The sequence below is a fragment of the Plutella xylostella genome, chromosome 23 (assembly GCF_932276165.1).
Source record: "Plutella xylostella chromosome 23, ilPluXylo3.1, whole genome shotgun sequence".
NCBI classification, from domain to species: Eukaryota; Metazoa; Arthropoda; class Insecta; order Lepidoptera; family Plutellidae; genus Plutella; species Plutella xylostella.
This window is the reverse complement of record NC_064003.1, coordinates 10565126-10585990: the sequence shown is the minus strand read 5'-3', so window position 1 is coordinate 10585990 and position 20865 is coordinate 10565126. Positions and strand designations below refer to the sequence as shown.

General features: G+C 40.6%; 2 protein-coding genes across 4 annotated transcripts; one reads left to right on the top strand and one right to left on the bottom strand.

Annotated features, from left to right (window-relative positions):
* The first annotated feature begins 428 nt into the window (after nt 1-428).
* Nucleotides 429-1751, top strand: LOC105394487 (prefoldin subunit 2). Its single transcript, XM_011566396.3, has 3 exons — nt 429-613; nt 845-1013; nt 1613-1751. Exons 1-3 carry the CDS (start codon nt 462-464, stop codon nt 1736-1738), a joined length of 447 nt encoding a protein of 148 aa, XP_011564698.1. The 5' UTR covers nt 429-461; the 3' UTR covers nt 1739-1751.
* A 771-nt stretch (nt 1752-2522) lies between these two features.
* On the bottom strand, nt 2523-13600 carry LOC105397641 (nucleolar protein dao-5). 3 transcript variants are annotated; one of them, XM_048629435.1, is made up of 11 exons: nt 13254-13600; nt 12908-13042; nt 12319-12535; nt 11597-11939; nt 10256-11188; nt 9660-9793; nt 7110-7230; nt 6620-6718; nt 6055-6258; nt 2864-2964; nt 2523-2828 (listed from the first exon to the last, which is right to left on the bottom strand). In XM_048629435.1, exons 1-10 carry the CDS (start codon nt 13444-13446, stop codon nt 2869-2871), a joined length of 2475 nt encoding a protein of 824 aa, XP_048485392.1. In that variant the 5' UTR covers nt 13447-13600; the 3' UTR covers nt 2523-2828; nt 2864-2868. The 3 variants fall into 3 exon arrangements, with proteins under 3 accessions (XP_048485392.1, XP_048485391.1, XP_048485393.1); XM_048629434.1 differs by having other exon boundaries at nt 2523-2964; XM_048629436.1 differs by lacking the exons at nt 2523-2828; nt 2864-2964; nt 6055-6258; nt 6620-6718; nt 7110-7230 and adding an exon at nt 9188-9447.
* Between the last annotated feature and the right edge of the window lie 7265 nt (nt 13601-20865).

Genomic DNA, 20865 nt, shown 5'->3' with positions numbered 1-20865 from the left:
TTAGCAGCCAAGATATGGTGTTCTGAACATAGCCGGGCACGATGAGACATGACACACATTGATTACGCATGACAGGAGTTGTCAGAAGTCGTTCCATTTTGTTGCTAGAATAACGGTAAAGCATTTTTTTATTAATGGCCTTGTGTTCCTTCCTTTTGTACAGGAAAATAAATAAAATATTGTTCAATATGTAAGAAATATCAACAATTATTATTGCAACTTCATATTCTACCACAGAATATAACAAATTAATATATAGTACCAAAAATATCACACTGTAATCACGTAGATAGATGCGTAGGCGTAGACAGAAACGTTGGTTTTTTTTCACAATCAAAAACTTTTCTCTCTGATTCTAACCTCAAAAAGTTATCGTTTATAATTTACTTTTTCGTGAGTTAAAAGCCCCTTTAACAACTAAATAATAGTTTTACCACTCATCACACTATCGTAAGAAAACAATGGCGGCGGCAGCTTCAAGCAGCAAGAGTGCGCCGAAAGGAGGCAAGAAAACGAACGAAGAAGTGATCGCAGGGTTCCAGGCTCTCCGAGCGGAGCAGCGGCAGCTCGCCACCAAGATCTCCGAGCTGGAGATGGACCTCAACGAGCACAAGTGAGTCGGACATCCCATTAATATCCTACCAAAACATACAGTAGCTCTACAATATGAATAGGGACCATTTGGTACGATTCGCTGCCTTTTCTCAGTAAATAGTTGCAGGGATATCGTCTGTTGGGTTGTGAAGGGCTTTGTTGAGGAGAAAGTACAATATTTATTTGATTTTTAAGTTAATTTTACTAATATTTTGTTCTAAAATTGGCTAATATGTTTAGATGATTTCAGGATTGTGTCAGAGACCCTCGCCGGGGTGGAGGGCACTCGGCGCTGCTTCCGCATGGTGGGCGGCATCCTGGTGGAGAGCACGGTGGCGGACGTGCTGCCCGAGCTGGAGGGCACAAGGCAGAGGCTGCCGGATGCCATCACTGCACTCACAGCACAGCTGCAGGAGAAGGTAAGTGCCAACTGATACATTTTTATCATGTACGGTGGCCTGCGCCTAAAAGTATACAGGCGGAGTTTTTAAAATAACGATCTCAAGCTCACATGCTGCTCAAGCACATCCACATAAACACCACTGCTACACACATCACACACAACACATCCCCGGATTTATAACAGATGTAGCTGGTCTCTTCATCATCAGGGATTGCTATTTTAAAAACTCCGCCTGTATACTTTTAGGCGCAGGCCACCGTACCAACTAAATTTTTGGGCATGGGTCATGGGTCCCAAGGTGGCTATGCATATACAAGTGCCTATCTAAAATTGTTGGTCAGCCCAGCCCAATCCTATAGCATTGCTTATTATTACATGACAGGAGCCTCTCCAAGTGACCTATCAACTGTACTTTTTACATGTCCAGTTCAAATTATTAATGCTATTCTGAAAGACCCCTAGATGCTGGTGGCTAGAGGGTAGCAAGTTTAAGCTCTAGGGTCTTGATCTTGTCACCAACATACAGCTTGCAGTGTCAGTACTCAGTACCTCCCTGCAAGATATCTATTATGACCAAATTTTCTTTTATAACCTCATTTTTATTCTCATCTCCAGGGCAAGCAGATCAATGAGTACATAGAGACGCACAACATCCGCATCCAGAAGGGGTCGGAGCCGCCCGCGCCGGAGCCCGCCGCCGCCGCCGACCGCAACAAGAATGTGCTAGTGGCCAGCGCGTGAGACCGGAGACAATAGAGCCTTTATACACCAGTGGCGTAATATGTCAAATGAATGACGGGTTTACCTGAACATATAGCGTAAGGGTGTCGCCACACATGTCTGACATCTTCAACACTTTGTTGATGTGTGTGAAGTCGCTTGGTATTTGTCCACTGGTGGGTATACTTGAACAATGAACATGCTTAGATCTTTTAAAAGTTGCAATCAAATAGTGACTCATCCCATTTTCATCAGCCAACAATCTTACACTGCCCTACTGACCATGGGCTCTACAGATAAGTTTTACTAATTTGTGAGACTTAAAATTGATAGCTCATGCCAGCAACTCAACTCCATTGAAAATTTTAGGATGCATTTTACTGGAATCATGCATTATAAATCTAAAATATTTACATCATTATATTACCTAAGTTGAAGCAGAGGTGATCTCCAACTATCCATTATTGCGTTTGATTTGTTTACAACAATCCATGTAACACCATTCATGCTTAGCTACACATATAATTAATTTAGGGTTAACTTGTATAATAAAATATACTTGGTATTAATAATAATTTTAGTTAATTACTATTATTTAAACGTTATATAAAATTTTGTAAGTGCTGTAAGAACATGCATTTACATAAACGTTTTTTTGTTTGTAAATAAGATACTTAAAACACCCCAAGAGGTAAACTTTTTTGTTACCCCATCTATGTTCTGTAATATTTCCATCTTGTATGAAATAATACACTAATTGTATCTTTGTAAATTGATAGATTTTTTACAAATAAAAGACGAAAAATATAAACAAATATTTTATTTATTCACATAGACCTTACAACTAAATGTTACAAAAATATTTACAAAGCTTATCAAAATGGATTATTTACACATCTTATATTAATGATCCAATATTCGACCACTGCGGCCAATCTCACTGAGTTGTGCCCGAGACACATTATAAATCTATAGTTGAGTATGGATGAGGCCACATTTAACAGAAAGCTTATTTGTAATAGGTATAAAAATGTAGTTAGTCTCTTTTACTTATTTCAAATTTATCTTTGCATCCTGCTGACAAATATGGACTTTGCTATTTACACCAAGTTCCCTAGTTAATCATTATCTTGACCGTTTTGACATGACATTCAATCCGAGTGTATTTCGTCGGCCACCTGTTGCCACTTGGCCACGAGGCTGGACACTGACTTGTGCTTCATGCCCATCGACGCTGAGATCTTCACCTGTGGACAATGTTTTTTTTTCCATAAGCTTAATCTATTACATACATGCAACAATCACAAAAACCCGCAGGGAGGTTGTTAAGCTTTACTAACTTATATGTGACTGTTGTGTTGAGGGTCCGGGTTGGAAAAGGATCGCTTCATATTATTAAAGGCCTACACATAATTGGTGAAAAGTGGGTGCAGCACTGCATCTTGTTGCCTGTGCCGCTATGGATTATATTAGTAAAAGGCTTGACTTTTGATATAATACTAATGTATGTGTACCTAAGTTTAAGGGCCCGTACAGGGTGACGTGCCGCGCCAATTTTGGGTTTTCAATGCTCTTCACACAGCACACGCAGTGACACGCACACATGTAAGTTTGCACAGTGGGTCGATAAACTTTTACTCGCCAACTTTATTGACAATTATGTTCAAGTACATTTTGGGTGATTTTAGGGTAAGTAAGTATAATTCTTACTTACACTGGTAGGCACCAGGAAAGAGTAGAAATTAATAGGGGTGCCACTTTACTCTATACTCGGAACCCGATTAGCTTTCTCAAACAAATGTGGTATTTACTTGTAGAAAGGTAACTAAAAGTATTAAAGTGTAGATAATAAGTTTCGGGCATCCTCCAGCCAACTGAACCCCGACGACAAAGCAAAGTAAATACATAGTGTCGCAAAAGGGCTATACTAAGCCAAAAGGGGATGACTCAAGGGGTCATTCTGAACAACTTTTGTTCTACTAGATTTGCAAATTCGCGAAAAAAAATATTCGTTTTCCATGGTAAAAAGTCACATGTCCAACAAAGTTTCTATGAAAAAGGTTTTTTTTTGTTAATTTCCAAAACTCGTAGAGCAAAAGTTCAGAATGACCCCCTGTCTTACTCCTTTTTACCCGACTGCCGAAGGAGGAGGGTAATGTTTTTTGATTGTATGTTTGTCTGTTTCTTTGTTCCCTCCTGTAGCCTAAACGGCTTGATAGATTTTGATGTATGAGGTATTGTTAGAAGCGTATTGATGGCGCGATGGTTATAGGCTATGTGACGTTCCATTTAAATGTACATAGCGCCCTCTAGAGGACATAACGTGATGATCGAAAAAATAATAATTCAACTTTGCCGTGTAAGGTATCAAATGAAAGAGCTTGATTTTCACATTACAAAAATATGCATATTGAAGGTATTTAAATAACAACACCAAAATTATTGAAATAAAAAATGATCATGAACTACTGACGTAAAATTTCATAAAATAAAAACAACTAAAAAGTTACAAATAAAAAAATACAATTATAAACAAACGAAAAACCTGACTGTACGCTAAAAACATGAAAACAAGTCCCAATGTTAATGGAAAGTATCGCAGGCGGGGACCAACTTGACCGCCACTCAAGGCCGTTTTCTAAGTAACATTCAGCTAAATGGTGAACCCTCTGCTGGTATAATTTGTTTATATACCGCTTTTTCAATACCTGTAAGTACATTTTTTGGCAGCATAATATTTTTACTTAATTTTAGGGTTTCGAACGTCAAAAGAAAAAAGCAACCGTTATAGGATCTCTTTGTTATCCGTCTGTCTGACTGACTGTCTGTCACCGCCCTTTTTCTCAGAAACGGGTAAAGATATCAAGCTTATATTTCGCATAGATGGGGAGTACCCCAAAAAAAATATTATGGTACTCCCTGTCCCACACAAGTAAATTGGGGCTTATATTTTTTCCAGTTATTTTGATGTGTATCCTTTTTTTTTCTTTGTTGTTTTGTATAAGTATGTGTTTCTTTTCTTTAAATCTGTATTTTTTTTGTTGTTGCTGTCTATGTGTCGAAAAAATGTATCTTTATCTTCAAATCACGCCATCTATCGTTTGTTTTTTTTGTGGCTACTGTCTATAGAAGAAATTCCGTCATAGACAATTTTACGTTACGAATTTATTTTTATTTATTTTTACATTTTCGTGGAGAATCAACAGCATTTTGTTAATAAATAATTATTACTTATGAACACATAACAACTTGATGCCATTAACAGAATGAACTTAGTAAACCCAGTAAACCTAACACATCCAGAGGAAAAACAAAATCTCTTTCTCTCTCTCTGAAAAACATACTTAATAGCCCAAACTCGATGCTTTTAGCTATTAACATCTTTGAAATAAAATTGAGCCACCACCGTGTTACTGCCCTGATCAGATCCTCACGAGACCATACCTCAACCAGCACCAAGAGACTGTATTTTTGATCCCTAACCTAATGTTCGTGCGTATTGTCATCACTTAGATCCATTCGCTATATTCCTGCTCCTCATCAGACCTTTACGAGACTGTAATATCACGAGAATATTGCACACTATCTAATTTAATTTAATGTATTGAATATACTGGAAGAATTATGCTTCCTCAATTTCAAATCAAATTATGTAGGTGTCATAAAAGTTGAAAAAGTGCAATGACAACCAATGTGCAGTGATTTTGTATCTGTACACGATAAGATCGCGAGCTGTCAGTGCTGCCTAAACCGACGTGACCCTTCTTTGGAGGCCAGCGGCCAACTGAGTCAAACGTCACTTGTGTTTATGATTTTATAACACAGAAAGCCGCCATAGATATTTGTATGAAGATTTGAGGGAAAAAAATTGCTCAAGTTTGGGATTAATTTACACAAAATAAGTGTGTGTTTATTAAAAAACAAGGTATTTAGCGCCTAGTCCAAGCCTTTAACTTTATAATATGATAAAAATCATATGAAAATTCTTTATAATTACGACACAGTTGTTACAATACGGGAGTGTGATTGACTGGTTTTTCTTGATATTCTGAAATTAATTTACAGTTATCCATAATCATTTACTTAAATTCGAATGATTCAGCACCTAGCTAGACTCTTCAACTACCTGTGTGATTTTTTTCAAGGCTGTAGAGCATCATTTACTACATAATTCTATGACAATGCCAACCCTCGATTCCCTATTGCAGACCCTTAAAAAAAATGTTTTGTATTCAAATAGTCCGATAGTCTATCTGTTTTGGAGCAAATGATGCTTATCAATACAGACACCTCAAACCCTCAAACCATATATCAGCAACCTGATAAAACCAACCAACCTTAGACTTCTTCCTCGCAGCCTTCGCCTCAACCCGCTCGTATCTCTCCACGACCCCCTCCCCGGGCGGCGGGGGCTCGGCGCTGGGTGCGCGCGGGGGCGGCGCGGGCGCGGGGGGCGGGGGCGCGGGCGCGGGGGGCGCGTCTAGGGAGGCTATGTCGTTGTAGAAGGATAGGAGCTCGTCGCCGATCTCTTTCTTTGGCTCCTGTAGGTAGGTGGGTTAGTTAGTGGAGGAAAAAGTGAACGTTTCCTATAAAAAAACATATCAGAGGGTTTTTAGAAGTCAGGCCGATGTACCAAACATACTGAACTTTTTTCTTCTTCATAGCCAAAGCGGTGGTAGGGAATGTGAAGTATATAGCCTCAAAGTAAAGTATAATGGGAAGCGAGCTTCACGTCAAGTGTCAAGTTAACTCTTGAGGACGACTAAGTGGTTAGTGACCCTGACTGCTGTCCCGAAGGTCTAGGTTGACCCCCGGCCTTGGGGATGATCAATGTGTGTGTTGACAGTAAAGTCCCTACATTCATAAAACACATAAGTAGTATTTTGACTATTAGTGACATACCGGCTTAGGCTCTGGCTCGGGCCCCCAGGCGGGCGGCGGCGGGGTGGCGACGCGCGCGGGCGGCAGCGGCGGCGGCGGCGCGGCTGGTAGCGGCGGCTCCTGGGAAATATACATCTTTATTATATACTTAAACATCATTTATTTGATGTCAAAATATACATAACAGTATCAATACAATTTCAGTGCAAAACAATAAGAAAAGATCGTATAAAGAACTATGACTCAGCCTGAGCTGTATTGGAATTTTATACAGCACTAGTAATTCTGCCAAAACCAGGGAGTTGATGTGGTACGATGCTAATAAGACATAAAGTTTATGTGCTGTGCCCTGAAAGATATATCATACCAACTATCTTTACCCAGGAGCTTTGCTTCTTTCTCTACATACTACTACATGCCTTTCATCAAAACTCGTTCAGTCGTTTTCCCCACGGGAAAACATTTGAAGGAGGAGCAGCCCAACAAGTAGTTTAAAATGAACTCTAGTCACCTTATCATCAGGCGGCGGCGGCGGCGGCGTGGTGCAGATGTCCATATCATCAGCGCCGGCAGGATACTCCCACTGGGTGAGCCCGTCGTTGTCCCGCCGGTACTCGTAGCGCGCCTGAGACCTGCCACACACAAGTTGGGACCAGGTCATGTCATGGCTAAAGGGTCGGAAAGGAACCGCCCGAACGCTTTAGCTCTGTTGGTAAGCGTAATGGGTTTGGTCAGTGTGGAGTTGAAGTGGATTGTCAAGTTGGTAACTCCTGTGTTTTAAAGATCGTAATATGATAAGTATGATCGGTACTAAAACACTCGAATAAAAACAGAGCTTGAAACAATTCCGTTGATTTTTGTCGTTGTCCGAAAACACTCGGATCGGACTCGTGTCTACACATTACGAGTGATATCGGAAAATCCACTATAACGTGTGAATTCTTGTTATAATATAGGACGTATTAGGTACAAACGCTAGGAGAGCTAAAGCCTTCGGGCCGTTACGAGCGCAATGAAACTAGACGTAATGATTGTACTTGAGCCCTCATTCTGTGTTCCTTATTTGTGTTTGTGTCTACACTGTGGCGTTGTCTTGTGAATATTCCACCTTTTTCATTACTGGAAAGCTTTAAGGCATTCAAAGTTCTTGTGCTTTAAGGTTGAATATCACAAGACGACGCGCAGTTTTCGCAACACAGATACTAGGAGCAAATTGCTTCTCAGCTGTAAATCTTCAGCATGATTCACGACAGGCCGCCATCTGGAAAAGATCAAAGTGCATTATCTTGAAGACGAAATTAAAATACAATTATTAATCAATGAATTCTCACCAATACTCCTTCGGTGTCGGGTCACTGCAGCAGACATCCAGCTCAGAAGGTAGATCTTCAGAAGGTTTTCTCGTTTCTAGATTATCCTTGCTACCTTATACCACTATATCTCTATTATGTTATCCATTATATTGGAAGAAAATATGAAATGATTATTTCTTCATTTACAAGAATTGCCTTGTTACTTATTTCTGACTGGAATGTTATCAAGTAACAATTTATAACATTAATGAACCATTAAAATTGGTTACGCATGCTGGTATAAAATAATGATTGGGTTAATGCATAATTTGAAATAGAAACTCAACCGATAAAAACAATGTTTTATTATTTGATTTATCACAATTTATCACAGAACTGGTTTCCCTATAGCTAAGAAATATAAACATTTGATTAAATATGATAATTAACATATAAACATTAGACATTTAAACAACAACAATATACATACAAAAGTGGTAGAACTATTTTAGGTGAAAACATATGAATCTAAAATAGTTCTATGATATTGTGTAATCCTCTATTGAAATGAGCCATAAAATGTATGTCGATTCAGTATAAATTCTGAAAGAAAGTTTGTGGCAATGGCAATATGATATATATAAATATAAATGAACTATACAGTTTTATGTCTCATTTACTTAAATTTTGAGAAACACAAAACTCGCCCACTTATTTTCTTTGATTTTAATTTCTAAATATTTATTTCAGGTCTTTCACAGAAGATAACTGAAGCCCCAGCGAATGTAATAGTTTTTTTACTGAGTGCCCGCTGACTATAATAAGAAATAATTATCCCCTATCCCCTCCCCTTTCCCTATTGTGAGTTCACATAGTTAGACAGCTCTTGCTTAATATGGCGGCAGGTCATGTAGCTATCGCATAGCTCTAACCACATAACGCGTAGTAGTTATAGGTGCCTGGTATACCCTACTCCGTTCTTCAAATTTATATGCATAGGTTGCATGTAGAAGCCCATTATAACCCAAATAGCCTTACAACAATCATTGTATCGATTCCCCTAAATCCTACCCGATTCTCCCTAATTCGCTCCCGATTCTCCCCATTTCCTTCCCGTTTCTCCCTCTTATCCCTACACCCCCACAACGACTATACACTAGCACGGCGTACCTATGGAAGCGGCAGGTCCAGCCGGGCGGGGCGGCGGCGGCCTCGAGGCGCGCGAGCGACGCCACCGAATACCAAGTGTAGTACTTAAACAACCCCATTCTCACGCTTATGTTGCCACATAAGCCATATAATAGACAAAACTACCCATTTCTCTATTCTCCCTAGTTAGTAACCGATTCTCCCTAGCCTGTACCCTCTTTTCCCTAGTTCTTTCCCGCTTCTCCCTAATTCCTACCCAGTTCTCCCTACTTCCTACCTGATCCCTAGTTTCTACCCGGTTTTATCTAGTTTGCAACTTCGCACCGATTCTCACTAAATCGAACCCAATTCTCCCAACTTCCTACCCGATTCTCCCCACAATGTTGATACAACACTAGCACGGCGTACCTATGGAAGCGGCAGGTCCAGCCGGGCGGCGCGGCGTAGCCTGTACCCTCTTCTCCCTAGTTCCTATCCGGTTCTCTCTTCATTGTATCCAATTCCCCCTAGTAACTTCCCTACTCTCTAGTTCCTATCCGCTTTACCCTTGTTCGAACTCGATTCTCCCTAGTCTCTCTCCTCTTATCCCTATACAACGACTATACACTAGCACGGCGTACCTATGGAAGCGGCAGGTCCAGCCGGGCGGCGCGGCGGCGGCCTCGAGGCGCGCGAGCGACGCCGCGGCGGCCGCCAGCCAGCGCCGGAGGTAGCCCGGCGAGATGGACTGTTGGAGGTGCGCTGCTACTAGTGTCTGGGGAAGAAATGATAAGATAAGATTTCTTTATTTTTGTTTCAGATAAGATAAGAATGTTGAGGTGATATGATAGGTATGCTCACGACTGTACTGGACTGACTGGTATTCAGAGAGAGTGGTTTTCGCTGTCGATTTCCATTTACGTGATAGGTGGCGAGTTGTATTGCCGTTTTGAATAAGCACTTAGGATACATAACTAGAAATCTATATGTGGAGGTTATTTATTCATTTAATTTTATAGCTGTAGTGGCGTAAAGGATGTCCTTCACGCTACGCACAGCCCGTAATAATCTACTGCCAAAGCGAGTTGGAGATATCACATAAATGCCTTTTTGGGAGCGACGTCGTATTGCAGTTTATGGTAATTCTTAGATAAAAGTGCACATTTTATTATAGGTATGTACCATGTCTTAGGCTGCGAAATCAAGTATTTTCAAATAGTAAATGCGTACAACTCACCTGCATCTGTATAGTCATCTCCTGCACGGGGGTCACGGCATACGGCTGCTGCTGGTTCAGAAACTTGAGCTTCGCATCCAACAGCTCTATCAGGTCTTCCATCTCTTCATCCTTCTTATCCTCATTCAGCACTTCCCCCTTAGTGAACATCATCCCGCCGTAAGCTACAGCTTTTTTCGGTTCCGTAGATTCACCGTCATTCTGACTGAACCCTAATCCTGTCCTCTCACCAGCAAAACCATCTATAACCTGCGAGTATTTTGTTGTGTACGACGGAACTTCAATCTTCTTCCGTTCTGGTAACACTGAGTTTGATATCCGGAGCTTTTTTCTACCGGGTTTTTCTATCGCCTCGTCAGTTCCCATTAGGTAGATGTTAGCCCCTTTCTTTTCAGCGACTATTTCGGGAGCTATTTCAGGTTTAGGCGATCCCAGTTCAACAGGTGTCTCCTCAATGTTTGCTGAACTTGGGAATAAAGTTTTTGGCGGTTTCTCAGTTATGGCTTGACTGCTAGGGAATAGAGGCTTTATTTCTTCATCTCTGGATGGTGTGCTACTTCTTGAAAGCTCCTTAGGAGTGCTTTTACCACTATCCAAACCTTTCTCGAGTTTTTCATCAACTTTTGTATCATCATCAAATATGTCTATTTTGACTTTGGCCTTTGATATTTTTGGCATTTCTTTCTTCTCTATTTCCTCCAGAAGATCGTCAATGTTAGTGTCAATAGTGCTCTTACTATTATTGCTATTTTCATCAATATTCTTAATTACTGGTGACGCGGTGCCTGATGATTTTTCATCTTTGATTATCTGTTGCAGTTCTGACGGAAGTTCGCCTCCAAGTTTTTCCAACAGCTTAGCTTTGTCTTTTAACTTTTTGAGTAATTCATCATCATCGTCATTATCAATGGAAAGAGTTGGACTCTTCCTTTGCTGTACAAAAATATAAGAAATGGAAATTAATATTTTATTTCTAACTTACATAAGGTGACTATATATTAATTTTATTTAGATAAGAATCTCAGATTGAAAACTTTAACCCATCACAGCGCTTGATAATTAATCCACTATCACTTGACAATCACATTGTTCCAAGCCAAACCCATTGCATGTTTTCCTTACAACATCTAACTGATCCAAAATAATTCAAAGCAGTTTGTTTAGAAAATATGTAATGGGTATATGGAGAAGACAAATAGTAATTGTAAGTTCTATTGGAGAACCATCTTTTAGCGATTTTCAGATTGCTTTCTCATCATTGATAACAAACCAAAAAATAAAAGATACAACTTTTTTGGATAGGCATGATTTCTAATAAGTTACGATAAACAAAGTTCTTACCTCAATCTCTGGACTCTTTTGTGGCACCAGCACTTCTACAACCTCCTTCTTCTCCGGAGACTTTGGTTTTACCTCAACCACCAGCTCTGGCGGTAGCTCAGGTCCAATAGGCACCTTATAGTCCTGGTTGGGAGGAAGCGGAGGTCCATACTCCACTGGTTTGGTCCTCTGCTTCTTGAATGGGTTCTTGGCGGGTCTGGGAGTGTCTGGTTGTGGTTTCGGCTTGCTGGTGGGTTTGGAAATGGGCGCGGCAGCTGGGGCTGGTGTCTTCTTCACAGGGCTGGTGGTTTCGTCATTGGAATCTGAGTCTGAGTGGTAGTATGAAGTTATCAGCTCAATTTTCCTGTAACAGATAAAGTAGTGAGTTTCTGAGATAAAACTGCAGATACAACACAACTTGAGTATTTTATTTATTTAATACCTTAAGATATTAGAGGAATATGATATGATTGTGTGCAGTAAAAATACAAACAGAAGATCATCATATTCATCAGACAAGAACCAAAACACTGAAAACAATGTAAAATGAATAGTTCTTTTTTTAACACAGGTCTTCCTGTAAGTGACACAACTAACACTAGAGCTAGACTATTGTTGTTCCCTGTGGTGACGGGATTAGTCAGTAAGATCAGTTGTATAAAAGGTAGAGTAAATAATATCACTGGGGGAGGCTAGTTTTTAAACACAGACATCACAATAACAAGAATAAGTAAATTACTTACTCATCCTCAGAATCACTATCAAACGGAGGCTTCCTTTTCCCCGGTTTACCATTCACGGCCTGCTTCTTAGTATTCTTAGCATTGTTTGCCATAGTCTTTGAACTATTGCTGATGGCCGGGGGCTTGGCGATGGTGGAGGCGGTGGCCTGTGTCTTCTGCTTGTCAGCCAGGGCTTGCTGGTACAACTGCCATTCCTCCGCTGACACTTCTGCTGAGCCTATAGTGTAAGGATTGTTGATTAAGTGGCTATTGTAGGGTTCAGTCTATTATTGTATAAGATGCATAAATGTGTTTGTTGGATCATAATTAATCTGAAGGAGCATCAATCACAACTTGTAGCACACTTTTAAACTATGGGAGTGGTCTATAGGCCAGCATGTTTTCAAAACTTGTATAAAAAACATAGGACCACAATAAAAACCACAGCATGTATTTATGCAGATTGTAAGAATGTGGGAGTTATTACTCTGTAATGTGGGTGCATCAGGAATTAACCCAATGAAGATCAATTGATAAGAATATTTTGCCTATTCCTCTAGGACACAGGTGAGAGAGAGATTAAAAAATAGTACAATAAGTAATACATCACCTGTAACAGTAAGTTGCTGCTGTGCCAGCTTCAAAGCCAGCAGGTACTCGGGTGGTGCTTCCCATGTCACCGCGTTAGTGAATTGGTTCCAGTAGTATGTGTAGCCGCTCGCCTCATCATAGCATGCTGACCATGCTGCAATATTGAAAATATGCATATGATTTAAATACTCATGTCAGAAATCCATTCATACATGGGCACAAGAGTGTTATCCCCAGAAAATTGCATTTTTTATGTGGAATAGATATCACGAATTATGTTTCAGCTAGGACATGGAATATAACATAAATTCAGAATTTACTAGTAAATATACGAAGAATACATGTAAATAGCTCTCTTTACTCACGGCAATGCGGCACAGGCGCCGGGTGCACGGTCGCGGCCGCCGGCTCCGTCGCCGCCTCCTCCGGGGCGCCTCCCGCCTCCTTGCTGTACAGATCTGACCGCATTTTGGAAGACCTCGGCCCCTCATCCTCCGAGTCATCATCGGAGTCACCATAGTGGGCAAGCAAGCCCGAAAGAGGGTTAGCTTTACTCATGACGCTTATACCAGTGGCGTATTGATTTCACATAAGTTTCAATAAATAGAGACTAGAATTAGAGCTGAGGAATATAATGAAACACTCATCCGACGGTAACTTTCAGTAATTTGATACACATTTAAGAAAAATAGTGAAAAATGGAAATTTTGGAAATGCGAAAATTTGTGAATCGCAAAATCTGTTTTTTTTACCATAGACAATAATTTAAGTTTTTAGGCCACAGATTATGACAAAATCATAGACTTTCCTTAAAATAATGTTCAATTCAATTTTGGTTGAATGGCTCTTTGCCGTGTGTGACTAACACAGCTAACTGGGCCAGAGTCACGTGACCAATGCTCACAGTATTGGAAAGCAGTCGTTACGGTTATTTTAGACTATTTACACAGTTAAAACCTGAAACAACCAGACAAACACAATATATACAAACAATAAGTGGACATCACAAGTAATGGTTAGATTTGTTAGTATATATGTACAAACACATTTACAGTTTAATATTGTTAGTCTTAAGGAATTTGTACAGTATATTAACTAGGGGAGTATGTACAAGGGTAAGAAGATAGTTAGTATTTACAGGTTTGGGAATGGTGGGGGGGAGGATGTCATATAGGGAGGTTTGAAGGTTGGGACATTCGAAAAAGAGATGATCAACAGATCCTTCACTGGCACCGCAGTCGCAGACAGAGCTATCACGGACCCGAATCCTAGCCAAGTGCACCGGGGTGCACGCGTGGCCCAGACGCAGTCTACAAAGAGTGGAAGTTGCTGGTTTATCTAAGTGTTTTGCTTTAAAAAACCATGGCTTTTTGGGATATGAGGTTGGATATGGGAGTAAAATTTACCTTTAAAATTCCTAGAAGTGTCCCAGGACACTTTCCAGGATCTATCCAGCCTCGGTCCTGCGAGCGAGGCAAGGTCATGGGCAAAATTTTGGTAATGAGTGTCCAGGCCCAAGCTAACGGCATCCTTAGCAAAGGAATCTGCACACTCATTACCAATAATACCACTGTGCCCAGGTATCCAAGCGATAGCTACTTCTATACCCTGAGTCATGCAACGGAATAGGGTTTCTCTAATTTTTAAAATGATAGGGAATTTGAATTTGGATTTAAAGGGAAAGGAAATAATTGCTTGTAATGAACTGGCCGAATCAGAAAGGATAATAGTTTTGTTAAGTTTGTGTGACTCAGCGTACAGAAGCGCCTCGAGAATAGCTGTTGCCTCGCCCGTGAAGACCGAGGACTCAGGGGGACGCTTAAAACTGAGTGCAACTTTGTACTTGGGCAGCCATACGGCCAAACCCACGTTGCTGTTTTCGGAGAGTTTGGATGCGTCAGTGAATATGGGGAGCCAGCCTGGCCACTCTGAATTGAGTTTCGCACTTAGAGCTTTTTCAGTGGCAGGAGAGTCTTTACTGATACCTAAATCCATTACTACATTGGGCTGAAAAACTAAGGCGTCGTAAGGAACATCAAACAGAGGGTAAATACTAAATTTGGATGTAGGGTGGGGGAGATTAGAAGAAAAGATATAAGTTTTTAGTAGATAGGAAAGTCCATGGGTTTCTTGAGCATTACACAGACGCTTAAGGATATCAAGTTTGGGCAAATCAAATCAAATCAAATCAAATCAAATATTTTATTGCCATCAAGTGTACATTGATCTTAAATAAAATAGTAAGTACTTATAACTTGATACCCATAGTGGGCACTGCAAATTTACTTAAAGCTAGTAGGAATCAATTTCAAAAATAACAAAAACAAGCTTAACATTATCCACCAATGAAATGGCTATTTCACTTAAATAATAACTAAATACCTATTAAGAATTAGATCAGAACATCATACTTCTCGGCAATTTTGTGGTTCATAAATTCTTTAATAGAGTAAAAGCATTTATCTAATAAATAAGTTTGGAGACTTTTGCAAAATATTTTTATACTAGTTTCTGATGTAATTTGTGTAGGAAGATTATTAAAGATTTTTACTGCCATATGATGTGGACTTTCATTTAACATTTTTATTCTGGACTGGGGAAGGAAAAGTTTATTTTTATTTCTGGTATTTATGCTATGTGTGTCTTTAGTTTTGATGAATTTTTCTTTGTTCTTAAATACAAATATACTAATATCATATATATACAGGCATGGAAGAGTAAGAATTCTCATTTTTATGAAGTGGGGTTTACAACTTTCTTGGTTTTTTATATGTGCTAATATACGGATGATTTTTTTCTGCATGATGAAAACTTGATCTGCGTCCACGCTATTTCCCCAAAGCATGACTCCATATCTAAGACAGGAGTATGCGTACGCATAATACGCCGATAGTGCCGTAGGGGTGTCTGTGGTACGTTCTATTTCATAGAACGCATAAATAAACTGAGATAATTTAGATTTTACTTTTTCTATATGGTTTTTCCAGTTAAGATGTGTATCAATGTTTATTCCTAGTAAGCAAAAAGAATTTGTTTCTTCAATGTTTGTATTTTTTATTTGAAGTTTAATATTTAATGGGCGTTTCTGGTATGATCTAAATTGAATAATTTTCGTTTTCTTATAGTTTACATTTAAATTGTGATCTTTCAGCCAATGTTCCACTGATTCGAAACATGCTTTCAGTTTGTTTTCATGGTTATCATTTTCATCACATTTAATTAGTATAGATACATCATCGGCGAATAACACAGATGTTGCGGACTGACTATTTAAGCATTTGGGAAGATCGTTAATGTAAATGAGGAATAATACGCAACCAAGTACGCTGCCTTGTGGAATGGAACCTGTGAGCTGTATCTCCTGAGATTTAACTACTCTAATTTCATTTGTGGTTTTGTTAAAATGTTCAATTTGTACGATTTGTTTTCTATTTTCTAAATATGATTGAAACCATTTGTAAGCTGGGCCACGAATGCCAGAGTCATAGAGTTTTGCAAGAAGGATGTTGTATGAGACTCTATCGTATGCTTTTGTCATGTCCAGTAGAATTCCAAGAGCATATTTTTTTTCGTTTATGTAAGATAGTGCTTTTTGTATATATTTATATACCGCATGCGTTGTAGACCTAAATTGTCTGAATCCGTTTTGGCTATCGTCTAAAATCTGGTATTTCTCTAGAAATTTATAGAGTCTGTTTGACATGGCTTTTTCATAAACTTTTGAAAATGTAGGTAGCATAGCTATTGGTCTGTAATGGTTAAGTATAGTTAGGTCGTCTTTTTTATGTATGGGTTTTACTAATGACGTTTTTAATAAATCTGGAAATTCCCCGTTTTCAAAGCTTTGGTTAATGAGAACAGTTAATGGATAAACAAATTCTTTTGCACATTTTTTAAGTAGAATTGGAGGAATATCGTCTATGCCATAGCTGTGTTTGTTTTTAAGATTTCTTATTATGTTGTATATTTCATTCATAGTTACTGGTTGTAAAAACATAGTTTGGGTAGCAGGCTCTACTACTGGACGGCCTAGAGCCTCGGGCTCACCCTCATTAGGTACACCAATTGTTGCGAAAAATTCATTAAATGTGTTAGTAATAATTTCAGGGCATTCGTTTATTTGGTTATCTATTTTGATTCTCAAATTTTTCCAACAAAGGATGGGAGTTAGATTGCCAGATTCGAAAGAAAAACCGATCACATAAGTATTGTCTCCGAAGTGAGAGAGGAGGGTCAACACACTCAACCTGGAGGGCATTGGTAGGGGAGGATTTCATCGCACCTGAAACTATGCGAAGGCACTTGTACTGCACTTTGTCAATTTTCTCCAGAGCTGCTTTATTGCAAGGGTCTATAATGAAGGCAGCATAATCGAAATGGCTCCGGACAATCGCATTATATAGCAGTTTTTGTGAGTAAGGGTGGGAACCCCACCAAACACCCGACAGTGATCTGAGGACGTTGACACCCCTCTCACACTTCCGAGCCACATAGCTCATATGATGGGTACCTGATAACTTGGAATCCAATATCACGCCTAAGAATTTTACTTCACTTGATACAGCAATTGAATCTTCTCCAATAACGATGTCCACGTCAGGGACGTTGCGCTTCTTGGTAAATACGACTGCTGTACATTTTTGAGTGGAGAGGGATAAGCCATGTCGAGTCAGCCAGTCCGAGAGGTATCTTAGGGCCAGGTTCAGCTGGACATTTGTCTCTCCTAATGAAGAAGAAGCGTGGTAGAGTGCAAGGTCATCAGCATATTGTAAAATGTCGCAAAAGCAGTCAACGGACCGTTCAAGATCGTATGTATAGAGGCTGTACAGGAGAGGGCTCAAGACTGATCCCTGGGGGAGGCCTTTCCAAACAAATTTTGGGTGGTCTAGGGAAGATGATGGGGATTTTATAAATATGGATCTCTCCATTAGTAGGCTGCAAACAAGACGGGTAAGCTTCACTGGAATACTCAGCTGGCGCATTTTCTGCCTGAGCACAGGAAGAAGTACGTTGTCGTAAGCAGATGCTACATCAAGAAAGACACCCACCAGGTATTCTTTCCTCTTAAAGGCAATTTGGATATCTGTAGTGAGTATCGCAAGGCTGTCCAAAGTACTCATGCCTTTCCGAAACCCAAACTGGGTTTTGGCTAAGATACCTTTGTTTTCGACTAGCCATTCGAGCCTGCACTTTATTATGTGTTCGAGAATTTTAGCCAAGGAAGAGGATAGGGCGATCGGTCGACGGGAGTTTGGATCACGAGGGTCCTTTCCGGATTTCAAAATAGGTACGATTATTTGTTTACTCCATGAGCTCGGAGTAACTCCGTACTCAAGGAAGTAATTTATCAGCTCCAAGTAGACCTGCTTGACCCTGAGGCTTGATTTTGAAAGAAACGAATATGGAATGCCATCAATGCCTGGAGTTGAATCGGATGGTCTATCCGATTCAACTCCAGGCATTGATGGCATTCCATGATAGAGCAGATTGAAGTTCGTCCATAGAGAACGGTGAATCCAATCTGTCTGAAGATTGTATAATAGACGGGGGAGGAGGAAGAGAATCATAGTGTGGGACATATGGAGGGGCCAGCTTGTCGCTGAACCCTTCGAGCCATACAGAGGGATCATTGGATGTGATGTTTTCGACGTTCAGAGATCCACGGAAACGTCGAATGTATCTCCACACTAAGGCAGGGGGAGATCTGGGGGAGAGACGTTCACAAAACCTGAACCAGCCCTGTTTCTTCTTTTTTTTAAGAAGCCTTTTAGTGCGAGCCGCAATGTGTTTATAATTAATAAAATTGTCCATGCTCATGTTTGAGAGATAAACACCCTCAGCATTATTGCGCTCGTCTATGGCCGTGGTACAGTCGGAATCCCACCAAGGCGGTGAGACTCTTTGGCATTTGCGAGTTTTCTTGTTTTTCGCTGAGGATGTCAATGCTCTCTCAAACATGTCGTAGTTGGCGAGAAAATTGTCACTAGTACAGGGCTGGATCAGGCTAAGTTTATCTTCTACTGATGAGATGAAGTTGGACCAGTCTTTCTCGCCAACCATGTACCTTGGAAAGGCACATGTGTCGGTAAGAATGCTGGACCTGTTGGGAATAGTGATTGAAATGGGAAAATGATCACTTCCAAAGGTATTTGGAAGGACCCTCCAGAATATTGATGATGAAAGAAGAGGAGAGCAGAAGGATAGATCCACTGCACTTTTAGGGTTTTGATGAGGATGGACTCGACGGGTTGGAGACCCGTCATTTAAAATGCAAACATCTAAGGTATCAAGCACGTCTAAGAGGGCGACAGAGAATGAGTCAGTACGATAAGAGCCCCAAGAGGAATGGTGGGCGTTAAAGTCCCCCATGATCAGGAGGGGATGAGGGAGGGAAGAAATTAAATTGTAGAAAGAAGGAAGAAGAGAAGGGTGAGGATCAGGGAAGTAGACGGACACGAATGTAACGCCTATAGCCCTAAGAGCCACGACGTTAAACTCCTGCCCGTGGGGGGGGATAGGGATAGAAGAAAAGGTAAGGGAACGCTTTACTAGCAAAGCGCACCCAGCATACCCGTCATCCCTGTCATCCCGCAGACATGAGTAACCAGAAACCCGAAAACGGGAACCCGGCACAAGCCATGTCTCCGAGATGGCAAGGACAGCGGGCTTGATGTCATCAATTAATGTGAGCAGTTCGCTTTTCTTGCTGTTAATGCTCTGAGTATTCCACTGAAGAACCCGGATCGGGTTCGCAGCCATTGGGGATGGGTTCAGAGCTATTGTGGCATAGAGACGAGATAACTTGTAATTTTTGGGCAACGTTGGGCGGTAGGGTGTCACTGAATTTAGCCAGCAGACTAACAACCAGAGACAAAAGGTGGTCAAGCAAATTGTCGTTAGGAGTGATTACACTTAGGGCACTTCCATTAGGAAGTGAAGAAGATGGAGAAGAGATGATAGCCTGATGGGCAAGTTTGTCGTATCCAGGACGAAGGGGAGACCTAGGCCTGCGTTGTGTGACTACAGTTTTTTTGTAGGAACGGTTGGGAGACTGGCCATTTGGTTTGGTTGTAGCAACTTCAGCAAAAGACTTTTTGCTTGAGGGTAAGCGAGCATCTGCCTCAGCAAATGAGAGGCTGTCCTGCGACATAAGCACTTTAATTGATTTTTGCCTTGACTGTTCAGGGCAATTCTTGTCAGTTGAGGGATGATTACCAGAACAGTAAAGGCATGTTGGTTGGGAAGTATTGCACGATTCACCCAAGTGTGGTTGAGCACACTTGAAGCACCTTGGTTTTGAACGGCATTGAGCCTGGGTGTGTCCAAATCTACAGCAGGCATAGCATTGAATTGTGGGGTAAGTATACCTCACAACTTCTACTACAGCCCGGAAGGAGTAAATTTTCTCAGGTAGATATTGTCCCCTGAATGTAATCACTACATTTTGTGTTGGGACGTGTGTTGTTATACCTTCGTTGACAACCTTTCGGCTGAATCTGCGGGCTTTCAGGACAACCCCGCAGCCATGTGGGAGATCAAGGGAGTTGACAAAGTCATCTAGTGATAGATCCACCGGGACTCTTTTGGCAACACCCATTCGGGTTATGTTGTATGTGGGGATTTCAGCTTTAAATTTGTTTGGTGCAAGTGCGGGATGAACAAATTCATTGGCTGCCTTTGCGGTCTTAAACTCAACTGAGACTCTGTTTCTACCAGTCATTTTTACACCATCTCGTGTTATGTCAGCTACTTTGTTTTGATATAAAAATTGACCAAACTTGATAGCCCTAAGGGGGGCACCAGAAGCAGGATTTCCTGATGGGATCTCCTGACTAACATTAACAAGAAATGGACCTGCGTCTGTTTCGTCGTACACCTTGGTGGCGTCGAGGCTTGGGTGGGTATAGATAGTCTGGATGCTAGCGGATGCCAGATCTGGACTAACAATAACGCGCTTACCTTGCGTTTGCGGTAGTT

Bases quoted from the DNA above. Each gene is read 5' to 3' on its own strand.
- LOC105394487 (XM_011566396.3), top strand. From the start codon at position 462: ATGGCGGCGGCAGCTTCAAGCAGCAAGAGTGCGCCGAAAGGAGGCAAG. The intron at 614-844 runs GTGAGTCGGACA...AGATGATTTCAG, and splicing joins ATGGACCTCAACGAGCACAA to GATTGTGTCAGAGACCCTCG. The intron at 1,014-1,612 runs GTAAGTGCCAAC...TCTCATCTCCAG, and splicing joins CAGCACAGCTGCAGGAGAAG to GGCAAGCAGATCAATGAGTA.
- LOC105397641 (XM_048629434.1), bottom strand. From the start codon at position 13,446: ATGAGTAAAGCTAACCCTCTTTCGGGCTTGCTTGCCCACTATGGTGAC. The intron at 11,940-12,318 runs GTAAGTAATTTA...TATCTGTTACAG, and splicing joins GATAGTGATTCTGAGGATGA to GAAAATTGAGCTGATAACTT. The intron at 6,719-7,109 runs GTGACTAGAGTT...TATATTTCCCAG, and splicing joins CGCCGCCGCCTGATGATAAG to GAGCCGCCGCTACCAGCCGC.